Raw genomic sequence first — 13,571 nt, forward strand, 5'->3', positions numbered from 1 at the left:
TGGGCAGCGTGATGTCTATCTGTACATCTGTCCACTGAGGGGGGGGGGGGGGGGGTTGGCTGGGTGGGTGTGGTCCACTAGGAGTGGGGGTCTCTGAAGGGACAGTGGGAGGAGATCGACCCCCAGATCATGGGTGGGCCAAGGGTACCCATAGTGGGGAGATTGGGCTGGGTAGTTGTCATGCTGGGGGGGGGGCCCTGCTGGTGCCAGATCCCTGGTTGAGACAGTGTCCCTACAGAACTGGGGGACCTGATGTAGGCATAGTTCTGATTGGCACTGGAAATCTATCCCTAAGAGGACTAGGGCACAGAGGGGGGCATGACCAGGAGCCTGAACCCTTGGTATGTTTCTCCCCCCCCCCCTGTCAATTCCACTGAGCAACGCCCGAGGGCTGTGTTGGAGTAGTCCTGGGCACTGAAAGCGATGGAAAAGTTCATGGGATAGATTCGGGTGGATGAAGCTCTCAGTACTACCGCTATCGAACAGGCATTTTGTTACCTTCCCATTGACAGCAATATCCATCATTGAGTGCCCGAGTCCATGGGGAATGTCCCTTTTTAAGGTGGTGGATGCTAGGATCATCTCAGGGTCTGAGTCGCTGCTCCCCAATGGATGAGGCAAGAAGTGGCCAGCAGCTTCTTTCCAGGGCGTGGGGTGCAATGGGTGGGTGATTGAGTATGCACTCATGTTTACCACATCATCCCATCGATGTGTGTTCGGGGCCTGGCTGGCCCAAGATGGCAGTGCCCGGTAGACGCACATGGCATCAGGTGCCATCAGGTGACCCACCGGCAGAGAAGTAGGAGGTGACTCATCTGAGCAGGCAGAAGTGATGTCTTTGGTGTGGGCGGAAGTCATCCGGAGGAAGATGGCAGTGTCTGGACCAAGCACACGACAGTGATGCGGGTCGGTGGCTAGGCCAAAAGTGACATCAGCAGTGAAGGTGGAAGTGGCAGGGAAAGTAATGGCGTCGCCCAGTCTTTGCACATGGTGGCATTCATGAGGGCTCCCAGCTGGTCACAGTGGACCACCTGTCTGACCTCCACTGGGACCCTCAGTACTTACAGGGGCAAGCAGCTCTGGCAGCTGCAATAGTCTCCTCCACCTAGGGCCCTTTGGCGACGGTGGTCATTTGCATCTGCCAGGCCATGGGTTGGGGGAGTTGGGCATCAAAGACCTCTGCATGTGAGGTGCAGCCTCCAGGGAGTGGACTACTTCCATTGTCCTGGTAAGTGAGGCAATAGTTTCCTCCAGCAGCTTCTGTCGGGCACTCGTCGAGCACAGCCCTCGCATGCAGGCATCCTGGATCAGCAGCTTCACTTCTCCTTCGGTCACCCTGGTCTCGGTTCGGCGCAGGCAGGCTAGATCATGCAGGGCCCCCAGAGAGGCATCTGCCATCTCACCTGGCTGCTGGGATCTGATACTGAGCAGGTAGACCACATTTGTCAGGGGCTTGTACATGCTCTCCAGGATGGCCATCATAGGTTCGTAGTCCACACAGTCCTTGATGGCCTGGAAAGCTCATGGGCCCAGCTTGGTGTGGAGCATCATGAATTGTTTCTGGTTGGTGTTGATCACCTCTGCCTGTGTTAGGATTATCACCTCAATCGCGTGCTTTCAGATCTCAAAGCATGCCTGGGCATCCAGAAGTTTGGGGTCAATTTCCAGGCTCCCGATCATCAGAAACTTCTCCATGATCTCGCTTTAAAATTTTTACTAGAATAAATTGTGGTGCACTGAGGTAGCAGCAAGCAAGTACAAATCTCATACTGTACAACAGGCTTTATTCCAGTAAAAGTCTGAACACCAGTTCAAGCCTTGGTGGCTCCCCATGTGACTGGCTCAGGAGGAGCCAGCTCAGGTTTATATTCAGGTTGGCTGATTGACAGCCAGCTAGGTGGAGTCAGCCCCTTAGGTGGTCTTCCTGCAGGTATAAAGGTCACCCCCTGCAGTAGGCTGGTGATCACATCACCACACATATCTGCCTATGGCATTTACTGTCAAACCAAGACTACCCATAAATTCCAGGATTAACACCTAATTTTCTGTCATGGCATTCTCAAGCTAGATGGCATTAACATCGACTTTTCCAGTTTCTACTAGCCTACTCCCGGTTCTTCCTCTCTCTTCTCCATTCCTCTTCTTTCCCCCAACTCTCAAGCTTCTTCCCTCTCCATTCACAGAGCCGTCCTTCCTCCCCTTGTTTGCTGCTATGCCCTCCTTCCCTTATCTACTGTGCTCCTTCCCCTGCCCCACCCCCACCTACCATTTATTCAAGTGCCTGCCCACATTCGTCCAGACCTTGAAGAAGGGTTCAAATGTGAAACGTTGATAATGTATCTTTATCTTTGCTATAAAGGACACTGTTTGGCCTGCTGAGTTTTGCCATCGTTGTGTTTTTACTTCAACCAGTGTCTGGAGACTTTGCTGTTTTACTATTGTACAAATCATTCAGATTTTAGATTTATTGTCAGAGTACACACATGACATCACATACAACCCTGAGATCCCTTTTCCCTGCAGGAGTGGCAGAATTACCACTGATTGGTAGTGCAAAACATGAACTGTACACAGTGTAAAACATGTAAACAAACAAAGAACTGTAAACAGATAACAAATGTAAACAAACTGTGCAATACAGAGAGAACAAAAAGAAAATCAATAAAGTGCACGAGTAAGAATCCTTAAATGAGTCTCTGATTAAGTTTTTCATGGAGAAATCTGATGGTTGAGGGGTAGCAGCTGTTCCTGAACCTGGTAGTGTGTCTTGTAGGACCTATACCTCTTTCCTGATGGCAACAGCGAGAACAGAGCATGTGCTGGGTGGTGTGGGTCTTTAATAATTGCTGCTCTCTGATGGCAGCATTCTCTGTTGATGTACTCAATAGTTGGGAGGGTTTGCCTGTGATGTCCTGGGCTGTGTCCACCACCTTTTGGAGGACTTCTGTACTTCTTTACCCTCAGGGGTGCTGGTGTTCCCATACCAGACTGATGCAACCAACCAAGTTTGCACTAAATATCAAACATTCTTTCATGCTATTTTCAATTTATTCTCCCTGTCTTTTTAAGGTCTCTTCCTTTTTTCTACACCTTTGGGAAATTTACAGCGGGTAATTAATTTACCAATCTGCACATTTTTGGTATGTGGGTGTCAATTGGAGCATTCTGAGGAAATCCACATAGTTAGAGGGAGAAAGCACAAATACCACACGGACCGTACCAGAGATCAAGATTAAGCGCGAATCTTGGGAGCTGTGAGGTAGCAGCTCTATGATCTGTTGTCCCAGTAGCACAAATCATGGTTAGTTTCATTTTAATTCAAGATTACTTAACTCGCTTATTTAAAAAACCCAGGTACCAAGTGAAATTTAAGTTAATTTCTAAATTACCAGTCCTGCAATTTAAGCATTTCAAAACTATCTACAAGATCTCCAAAGTACTGAAACAACTACTGACCCAGGAAGAATTTCTGGCAATGTAACTAGGAAATTAAAAATAGTTAAAATATATAATGCAATGCACAAAATCCATGATGTAATTAAACTTGTGTGCTATAAACTGCAAAAGAAGGGTCCGATTGCTGTTCAGCTACATGGGAAATCATAAATCTCAAATATTAATCAACAATTCATCAGACACATGCTTGAAATCAATCTAAATTTAACTTTCAGTAGTTAATAGACAATGCTAGATTGCAATTATTCATTAATTGTAGCGATTTCCAGAAACAAGGTAACTCGATATTGATAGGGCTTTGAAGTTAAAACTGCAAATGTTGTATTTATGACAAGATTAGATTTCCACTTGAGGTACTAGAATTACAGAATAGACACTCATCGATGGTGTTAATATGGGGGCAATCAATTATACCACAAGGACTTGAGACTTAACAAAATTGTTGTAGGTATATTAATAGATCTGTTTGAATAATATAAGAATTAATTTAAAAATCTGAGGTATTGAGTTATGCAGACATGATTAAATGATCATGTAGAGACTGTAGAACAAAATGATTTAATGAGTCAAGTGGACTTGAGTGGTTTAAAATATACTTTTTTGTTATTTGTACAAATCTTACCAAGTACAGTGAGGCAGGTCTTCCCAATATTTGATCCAGTTGGGAATGTTGTGAAGAGACACTGATAACATCCTTCATCTTCAATCCTCACTCCAGAAAGTACAAGAGCAGATTCTTGGTGGTTTGATGGCAAAATAGAAACTCTATCAATAAATGGTCCAAATACTTTTGGTCCAAACTTTTCATTAAAAGTGGCAATATTATCCTCCGATTGACCATTTAACTTTTGCCATGTCACCTGTAGGATATCTTTTAAATGTGTTTTACAGGTGAAGGTAAGATTTTCGCCTAAAACTGCTATCAAATTTTCTTTTGTCTCCACATCTGGACCTTTACCTGTGAAATAGAAATAGAATAAAATATTGCAAAAAAAAAAATTAACATTTATCCCCAATTCAACTAGAGATATACAACTATGCTGGCTACATTTCAGTGAAGGCAGTGTTAAGCATGAGTCAGTTGAGGGTTCAAAGCCTATAACTAAGATTTTTGTGTATCCTCTGGTTGAGAACCGCTGCTCTAGACCCAAATGTTACTGAAATATTTTGCTTGAGAAAAATTGTCATTGGCCCATTTCCTTGGGAGTAATGAAACCGTGCACATAACAAGTTAATTAAGTACGGTTAAAACAGTGGTTTTCAAACTTTTTCTTTCCACTCACATACCCTGACTAATCACAGAGCACCTAGGCCAAAGGGATTATTTGAGGTGGTATGTGAGTGGAAAGAAAAAGTTTGAAAATTATTGCCCTAGATTCATTTTCATGTGACAATATAGCTGGAATGATAAACAGTTTGAACTGGCATCTCTCAAATCAGACGTTGAAATAGGAACTCCCTTTTGGTCTCTTAGAAAAACATAAGATGTGTCTTGACAACATGGGGGGGGAAAGCAAAGAAGTTTACTTGCTCCTCTGGCCGATATTTATTTATCAGATAACACTAATGTAGGAAACAAAGTAGCCAATGTGCTCACTGCACGGTCCTACTAACAGGATTGCTATTATAATCAGAGCATCTGTCTTAATAATAATGTTTTGGTTGCTTTATTTTCAGCATTAAAAAATCCATCTGATTGATCGGTATACCTGTGCTCATGAAAGTGAGCCAGCCTTATCCAATTTGACCTCCATGTGATTCTAATCACACCAACTACCCCTTCAGTTCTGGGGAAATTAGGATCTCTTCTTTGGCTGTTCTCCAAGACAGAGAATAATTTCCTTCTATTTCAGTTTGTTGGTTTTGAAATAACATTGCTGGTAGTTTGAGATAACCACTCTTTCCACCCCTTACACTGGACTTCTGTCATCCTAGTGCATGGACTTCCAAGTTCATGCTGAGTGCTGCTCTCCACATCAAGTCATGGGCCAAGGATTCCCAAAACTGTGGGTATTTATGTTCTTTAGAGAGATTTTAAGCTCTTCTCTATTCATATGGGAGAAATGTATGGAGGCCAGAGATTTAAAGGAGAGACATAGTGCCATTCTGGAGAATATCTGTATCAGGAAGGAGGAAGTGTTAAAAATATTGGAGCACATTAGGGTGGATAATTCCCTTGGGGGTAGACAGGATCTGTCTAGGATGCGAAAGGAAACAAAGGAGGGAAATGTTCGCATTTCCTGAAGGATAACTGTTGTCCCCTTATTCAAAAAGGGTGGGATGGATAATCCTGGAAACTACAGGCCAGTGAGCCTTACATAGCGGTAAGAAAGGTATTGGAAAGGATCGGAGGGGGAGGATATATGATAATTTGCAAAGGCAGAGACTGATTAGGAGTCAGCAGGGTTTTGTTCAAGGGAGATCATGTCTCAAATCTGGTTAAGTTTGTTGAGAAAGTAAATTAAAAAGATGAAAGCAGTGTGGTAGACATGCACTTCAGTAAGGTTCTCGATAAGGTCCTGCATGGTAGGCTAGTCCAGAACATTAAGGAACCTAGACATTTTGTGCAAAATAGACCATAAATTGACATTGATGGGAGGTATATGGTGGTGGGGGATGAGTGTTTTTTTTGTCTGTGTCTGTAACCAGTGGTGTACCCAGGGATCAATGCTGAAGCAGTATTCATGTGAGAGAAGAGTATGGAGGGCAAAGGTTAAAGGGGGACGTGGTGACATTCTGGAGCACGTCAGGAAGGAGGAAGTATATATGTAGAGTAAAAACTCCTTATCTGGGGATTCCTATATACCAGATAAGTGTTGTTCTGGTTGCTTGAGATTCTTACAATGCCTAACTAATACACCTACATTAAGAATAAACAGTTTAAATAAAGACAAAAGTACTAAACTGTACTTGCACTGAACAAACTTTACTTGCATGAATTTATAAACCTGAAAGCATTTTCATTTATTTTCAGCCACATTCTTTGAAAACATTTAACTGTCTGCAGGTTCCTCTCCATTCATGGAGCGACCCGAAAGATGAACAATAATGTTATAGATAATGAACACCCCCCCCCCCCCAAAGTATAGATAAAGCTTCTGACGGAGGTGATTCTTACTATCCTCCATAATTCTATGTCTATTTATGAGTACAGTATAACCCCCACACCGCCCTGGCCCCCAACCAGCTCACACTGTGCTGCAAAGTTCTATTTTTGACAAGGAATTTTAATTTCTCTGTGGTGGAACATTAGCATCTGTTTTACTTTACTGGGCCAGTGCTGGCTCAGCTTACTGCACCGACAGTAGGGGGAAATAAATGACGATTCACCGGAATCTGTCAAGGTTTGATCAAACTAATTCTGTAGCTTCTATGGAAATAAACAATTTTTAATAATAGTCTGTAGGATGTTGATAACACTAGTAATGTTTATTACTCAGTTTATAGAATCGTCATCACTGTATCCTGACCTGAAATTCACCTCGGCTCACACAATGAATGGTGCTTAGCATTCTCATTTGGGGGCTGTTGAATTTATTTACATTCAGATTCTCATAATAAAAATCATCTTTCAAGGAAGCAAATCACAATGTACTCCACTTCCCACAATATGGATTAGATTCAGATGAAGCCCAATAAGAAATGTTGCTTCTGTAAAATTTAACTTGAGAAAATAGAAGATTTTTGGACATTTCAAAACTGATAAATTAGAAGTTGTTTTTGTCCTTGTAAACAAATGAAGACTGTGTTTGAATCATGTGAAAGGTTTCTGACAGTATTTACTCCTTTAACATGCCATTTAAAGCCTGAATGAAATAATTGACTTTGGCACCACATGGTTAACCCTTCAGAGCAGCATTGTATCTTCGCTCGCCACTCTCTCGGGCTTAACCAGAGGCAGCGCTGCAGTACAGCAGCCCCAGCAGTACCACCATGTATTTTTTAAAGAAGTCATTCCCTCAGGCTGGAGGCTCAGATCCCACAAAGACAGTAAAACACCAAGAACCAGGCGCTATCACCAACGGAGACTCAAAATTAATTCATTGGAATATTTTAAAACATATTTGAGTATCTGTGGCAAACCACTGTTATACTGTATTTAGCTACTGCTGCTGGACATGCCTTCTGAGACCGATCCTACCCATTATCCCTTTGCATACTCTCCACTCTTTCTGCCATGATCAGTCGATAAGGTTGGTTGCTGCTCCAATCTATAGTCAATTAAAGCCGATCAGTTTCACAACCTCAGTCTTTTGTGGTAATTGATGGGTGTATCAGTATCAAAACTGGTTGACTTTTAAACCATACACAATAAAACATGTACCTCTTGACCTTCTGGATTCACATAGAATTAACCCAAAGATTCACTAATATTGTTTACCTTTTAGTAAAATGTAATTTAAAGCAAGATGTTTGTCTGACATTGCAGCTTAATAAGAAAAGCTGTAAAAGCTGATGTTTAAAGTTTAGAAAACCAATTTTTTGTGTGTAGTTTGGGCTCAAATGACTGTCTCATTATGGAGTTTTTGCTCTTAATGTAGGTACTGTAGTCTTAAAATCTTCTATTGAAAGAAACACATTTGTTTTTATACCTTTGTCTGCCATTACTTTAAAGTTCACTATATGTCAGAAGTCATTAATTTTGACTATAAGCCCATTGTGGTTCCTTACATTTCTGTTTTAGAAATTTTAGAAATTTGTCTCTCAGTATTTCAGTAAATTCTCCCTCTGAAGCAATAAATTCTCACAAATGTTTTGCATTTTAATCCCCATGAGGAAGACTAAAATCCCCTGGTACAATGATTCCCAACTCAGGAGTCTGTCAAACCTCACAGGGCTTCTATGAAGCCAATATTTTTTTTAAGTAACTTGGTTTGAAAGATCATCAACAATGAAATAATTTTCAAAATAAGCGTTATGCCATCTGATCTGGTTAGTACCTGGTTCTGCTGGAATTCTCTGAGGTAGCCCAACTCCTTGACAGGAGTGATACATGACTTCATCAGATGTTTAAGAATGTGGGGGATAGATAGAAATGTGACTACATTTGTACACGGGACTTGCATTCAAAACCACTGTCCTTGAATGAGTATGAAAATTTGTCACAAATTTACCTCAGTGTTTCCTATCAGCTGCTTTTGGATGATTTAATGGCCTGTTGGGTAATTTTGTCTCGTATTTTTTCAATTTCATCAACCAAAGTAATACCGCTTTAATTAATCAATTCCTTTTCAACTCGTTTTTTTGACATGTAATACTTTCCATTCTTTCTTTATTTCCCTGACCTTTCATAACACACACTGAACACTGCAAATTAATTTCTCAACTATCATTTAGTTCCAACTAGGTTCAGTCATTCCTGCAATATTTCTTACTATTCTACGTATCAATATTTCCAACATTTATTCTTTATGCTCTGTATTTGTGGAAGTGCATTTCAGGTTCTTTTGATTTTCTTAATCCCTCTTATTTTTTACACTCTGTTCTATTTGAAACTATTCCCACCCTAGAATTATTGCCCACAGTGGTATACAACCCAGCATGTTCCCAATAGAAAACATAAAACATTACAGCATAGAAAACAGGCCACTTCAGCCCTTCTAGTCTGCTGATATTATTCTGCCTAGTTCCACTCATCGGCACCCAGTCCATAGCCATCCATACCCCTTCCATCCAAGTATCTATCCAAATTTTACCTAAATGTTAAAACTGAACCCACTTCAGCTGGAAGATCGTTCCACAGTCTCACCACTCCCTGGGTGAAGAAGTTCCCCTAATATTCCCCCTAAACTTTTCCCCTTTCATCTTTAACCCATATCCTCTGGTTCGTATCTCTCCCAACATCAATGGGAGGGGGGGGGGGGGAAGCCTACTTGCATTACTTTAATTAAACGGTTTGCCAGATACAATGTAAAAAAAACTTTCCCAAGAAGGGTAAATGACGCTGAATTTCAGTGATTCTCGTAGCAAAAATGCCATGTAAAGATGCACCGAAATTCTCACTTGCTGTACCAAATAGGAGCACACGAGGCACCAAATACAACAGTAGACATTAAATCACCCACAATATGAAAAAAGATAATAAACGAAAAGTGGTAGCTAACTAGATATTCGCCGTGTGAATGCAAGCAGAAAAAAAGTTTCAATCTGAACATTTCTGCGCCTCATTTCTCGCCACTGTGTATTTACAGCTGACTTGCTAATTTTACAGTTCACCATCATTCTCAGTCAAAACATGCTGAATTAATGAAAAGATGAACGGTTCTCACCGTGGACTATAGAGACCAGCAGGGCGAGCGCAACGAGTTTCATCTGTAGAACGTCAAGCGGTCCAAGCATTGGATTTCAATTCGCCAAAGGAGTCGTTGGGTCCGCGATCTTGAGCTTGTTTCAATGTTTCGTCTGGCACAGACTAACTTACTCCCACTCTATTTGCAGTGGCATGGTTTTGCTTGAGTTCCTGAAACTCGCTCTCTAAAAATTACTCATGTACTCATTAGATCCGGTTATTCCGCACTTTCCTTATAGTAATTCACATAACATTCTTCTTCGTAGATAACTTATCACTCCACCTTCTAGATCTATACTGCAAGGAGCATGACACTTTGAGGCGGATGTATAGAAGTCACTAAAAGTTGCTCAAATGGCGAAGCAGCAGGTCAAGTAACGTCCTTTATTATAGCACAGCTGAAAAACTCTCATCACTCTGTGGCATCTGAACAAAAGAGTAAGGGGAGGGAGCAAGGCAGGAGGTGATAGTTGGGGGAGGGAGGGAGGGGACAGCAGCGATCAAGGGGAGGGGGGAAGACCAGGTTAGCAGAAACCTGAAAAGTCGATGTAAAATCCATCTGGCTGGAGGGTGGCCAGAGTGTTACAGAGTTCTGTGTTGTGTATTGGTCTAAGTGTTGTGTGGTTTTATGTTAAAAAATGACAGTTTGCCTTGAAGAGCCAAGGTGAAGGTGGACTGCTGAGAGTGTGGGAGACAGACTGAGCATGTGCAGAAAATGATCTAAAAATTTCTGGACTTGGACGATAAACTACAATTGGGGGTGCTGTGGAGTGGAAGAAGGCCCAGAGCATCAGTCATGGTCTGGAGGACAGTTTAGAATGTTGGGATTTCAAAAAGGATGAACATTCCGAAGACAGTCAGAAGGATCCGGACCAAACCAGTGGCTCTCTCTCTCTCTCTCTCTCTCTCTCTCTCTCTCTCTAAGATCTTTTGGCTTCAGTTTACCAAACAAACAAAATTATCTTTATGATCTTTGCTTTGCTTGAGATTGAAGTTTTGTGTCTAAGTTTTTCTGTGGGCTTGTTGGAAATATAACTTTGACTTTAATTATATATGTAATATTTAGGCTGGGGAATTGATTAGTTTTACACTGTTATAGAAATTTGCATAGTAACCAGTGGGCATTGTTATAAAAGGGGGGGATTTTCAATTAAAGTTTGAAGGTGAATTTTTTGCTAAATTAATTGTTCATCTTTACCCCTGTGTGATAAGCCTTCTTTGTGGTTGCTGGTTTGATAATTTCCCAATTAAAGTGAGTAATGTGGACATATTTAAAGAAATTAGAAGTATGAGAAATGATATGAAAGATGAAATGAAAATAGAAATACAGAAAGTAACAGAGACCATGAATAAGGTGAATATGAATGAAATAAATCAAGAAGTTAAAACAGTAAAAGAAGTTGTGGAACAAGTTAGAGTATCTCAGATGGAAAACAATGAGACTGTTTTGACTATGATAAACCATCTGAATTTTATAAGGAATTTAAGGATTTATTAACTCCTTTATTTATAGAAATGATACAACAATCTTATGTAATACATAGATTACCTGAGACTTTTTCAACCGCAGTAATGACTGTGACCCTTTGAAACCTGCTTCATATCGACCAATATCTTTATTAAATACAGATTATAAAATTGTGGCAAAGATTTTGGTTTACAGAATAAATAGATTACTTTGTAAGTGAATAAATGCCAATCAAACAAGCTTTGTTAAGAAGAGACTAGTTGCTGATAACATAGCCAGATTACTGAGTATTATTCATTTAGCACAAAAAAGAGATTTAAGTGTGGGCATGGTGTTGGATGCAGAAAAAGCATTTGACAGACTGGAATGGGATTTTTTATTTAAGGTATTGGAAAAATTTGGACTTGGACAAAGTGATATAAATTGGATTAAAGCATTGTATACTAGTCTGAAGACTAAAGTAGTAACAAATGGGCATATATCTGCTCCATTTCATTTACAACAATCTAGTCGACAAGGATGTCCTTTGTCGCCAGCATTATTTGTTTTGGTGATTGAAACACTTTCAGAAATAATTATTAAAGTGTTCAGAGTTTATTTGCAGATGACGTACTGATATATTTAACAAAACCATCTTTAAGACAAATACATCTTAGGTTGGAAGAGTATGGGCAAGTCTCAGAATATAAAATAAATTGGGATAAGAGTGAAGTTATTCCCTTTACAAAAGGAAACTCTATGCAATGTCAGAGAAACACCCACTTAGGATTAAGTACTTAAGGATCAGGATGGATGATAAGTTAAAGATTCTACATACATTGAATTATTTTACCATTACTTCATAAAGTTGAAGAAGATCTGAAAAAGTGGATGACTCTACCTATTACTTTAATGGGTAAGGAAGAGGACCCTCTCCACTTCTGATTCCTTGATGAGGACTGGTTCATGATCTCCTGATTTCCTCCCAAAGTCCACAATCAGCTCTTTGGTTTTGCTAGCATTATGTGCAATTTGTGGTTGTGAGACTGTGAAAGAATGTTTAAAGAATTATCTTAACAAAGGATTAATGGATTAGGTAAAAAAAAATACAGTTGCTGCTTGTGCAAGCCACATAATAAAATTCAATGACAATGCCTCATCAGCTCCCACCACCCTCCCAACACTCAACCAAACAGGGTCACTGTTTCTGATGGAACTGGGTGCTGTGGGAGCTGCTCCGCAGTGTCAGAGGGGAAGGAAGAGGAATAAATTTGCATGCCTGGTTTCTCTGGTTTGGCCGGCAAATGTGTGCACGCTTACCACCAACATCTGTGAGGAGGAAGTGCAAGGTCATCCATCAGGTGCCAGAGACCTCTCTTGGCTTGTGCATCCTGCACCTTGGCCTCACACTTGAGCACTCCCTAAGCATAGCACCAAAATGGCTGTCACCATGCTATCTTGTGGTGAGGTAGGGGTCAGGTGTACATCCGGGGTATACCTCGAGCACCCCATTTTTCTGTGATGTTGTCTGACACCAGGATGCCATTCCTGCTTACATTCTCTTTAAGTGGGTGCCACAAGTGCCTGTGTTGGATCCCTGCAACAATAACCAGGAGGAGTCGGGATGGAAAGTTAGCCAATTTGTGATTTTAAATTAAAGCTCTGAAGTGCCCCCCACCATGAGGTATTTGTTTCTGTTGTTACAAACTAACAACAACCCTGCAATTATTTTTGGGAATAAAGGGACTTTGTTAGCACTAACTCAGGAACAGCAATGGAAAATTCACCAGAGAATGGTAAATTCAAAATAATAGTTTTTTAATTAAACTATTAACAACATAACTTACCTTATCTGTAAACTTAATAAACTCTAAATTTAACCCCACTATGCGCGAATGTAAATGTGTGTGTGTGTAATTAAAGTCCAACTCTGAAAAGTCAATCTTTAAAAGTTCAGCATCATTTAAGTCTTGCTTCATGGTCTCAAATTCTCAGTTTAGAAATTATAAAGTGATTTTAAACATTTTATCTTCAGGCCCCTTTACTCACAATGGCTATTTTCTTCCACAATGAATTCATAAACTCAGATAAGAGTTAAATGAAATGGCTATTTTCTTCCATGAAAAATTCACAAACCCAGACAAGGATCAAATGAAGTGGCTGCACAAAAATAGACCCAGTAGAAATCTGTCCTCTTTTCCAAAGAGACAGTGAAATGATCTTCATTATATCAAAAGCCACTGATTCTATGTTCCCCTTTCCCCAGAAGTTAACACACAACAGCACCCATTCTGGTTACTGTAACTCAACCCTGTTTTTAAAAAAGATTTCAACCCCTGTATCACAGGGGTTTTAACTTCTATACTCTCCAAATGGAAC

The 13,571-nt window shown here is 40.7% G+C and overlaps 3 protein-coding genes across 6 annotated transcripts in view; 1 reads left to right on the forward strand and 2 right to left on the reverse strand.

Annotated features, from left to right (window-relative positions):
* The window catches only part of LOC138739829 (nectin-1-like), a 34,308-nt gene extending 23,893 nt beyond the window's left edge, over window positions 1-10,415 (reverse strand). For both annotated transcript variants that reach the window (XM_069892374.1, XM_069892373.1), the window contains exons 1-2: window positions 9,726-10,415; window positions 4,079-4,414 (exon numbers count right to left, since the gene is read on the reverse strand). In XM_069892374.1, coding sequence (XP_069748475.1) covers window positions 4,079-4,414; window positions 9,726-9,795 — 406 coding nt within the window. In that variant the 5' untranslated portion in view covers window positions 9,796-10,415. The remainder of the gene's footprint in view (window positions 1-4,078; window positions 4,415-9,725) is intronic.
* LOC138738710 (uncharacterized) overlaps window positions 1-13,571 on the forward strand; it is a 152,953-nt gene that overhangs the window by 34,777 nt on the left and 104,605 nt on the right. The window lies entirely within an intron of this gene.
* LOC138738709 (uncharacterized) overlaps window positions 12,057-13,571 on the reverse strand; it is a 48,674-nt gene continuing 47,159 nt past the window's right edge. Inside the window, exon 7 of one of the 2 annotated variants that reach the window (XM_069889452.1) lies at window positions 12,057-12,238. In XM_069889452.1, coding sequence (XP_069745553.1) covers window positions 12,102-12,238 — 137 coding nt within the window. In that variant the 3' untranslated portion in view covers window positions 12,057-12,101. The remainder of the gene's footprint in view (window positions 12,239-13,571) is intronic. The other variant, XM_069889453.1, reaches the window with a different exon arrangement.

Source organism: Narcine bancroftii, chromosome 7 (assembly GCF_036971445.1).
Source record: "Narcine bancroftii isolate sNarBan1 chromosome 7, sNarBan1.hap1, whole genome shotgun sequence".
NCBI lineage: Eukaryota > Metazoa > Chordata > Chondrichthyes > Torpediniformes > Narcinidae > Narcine > Narcine bancroftii.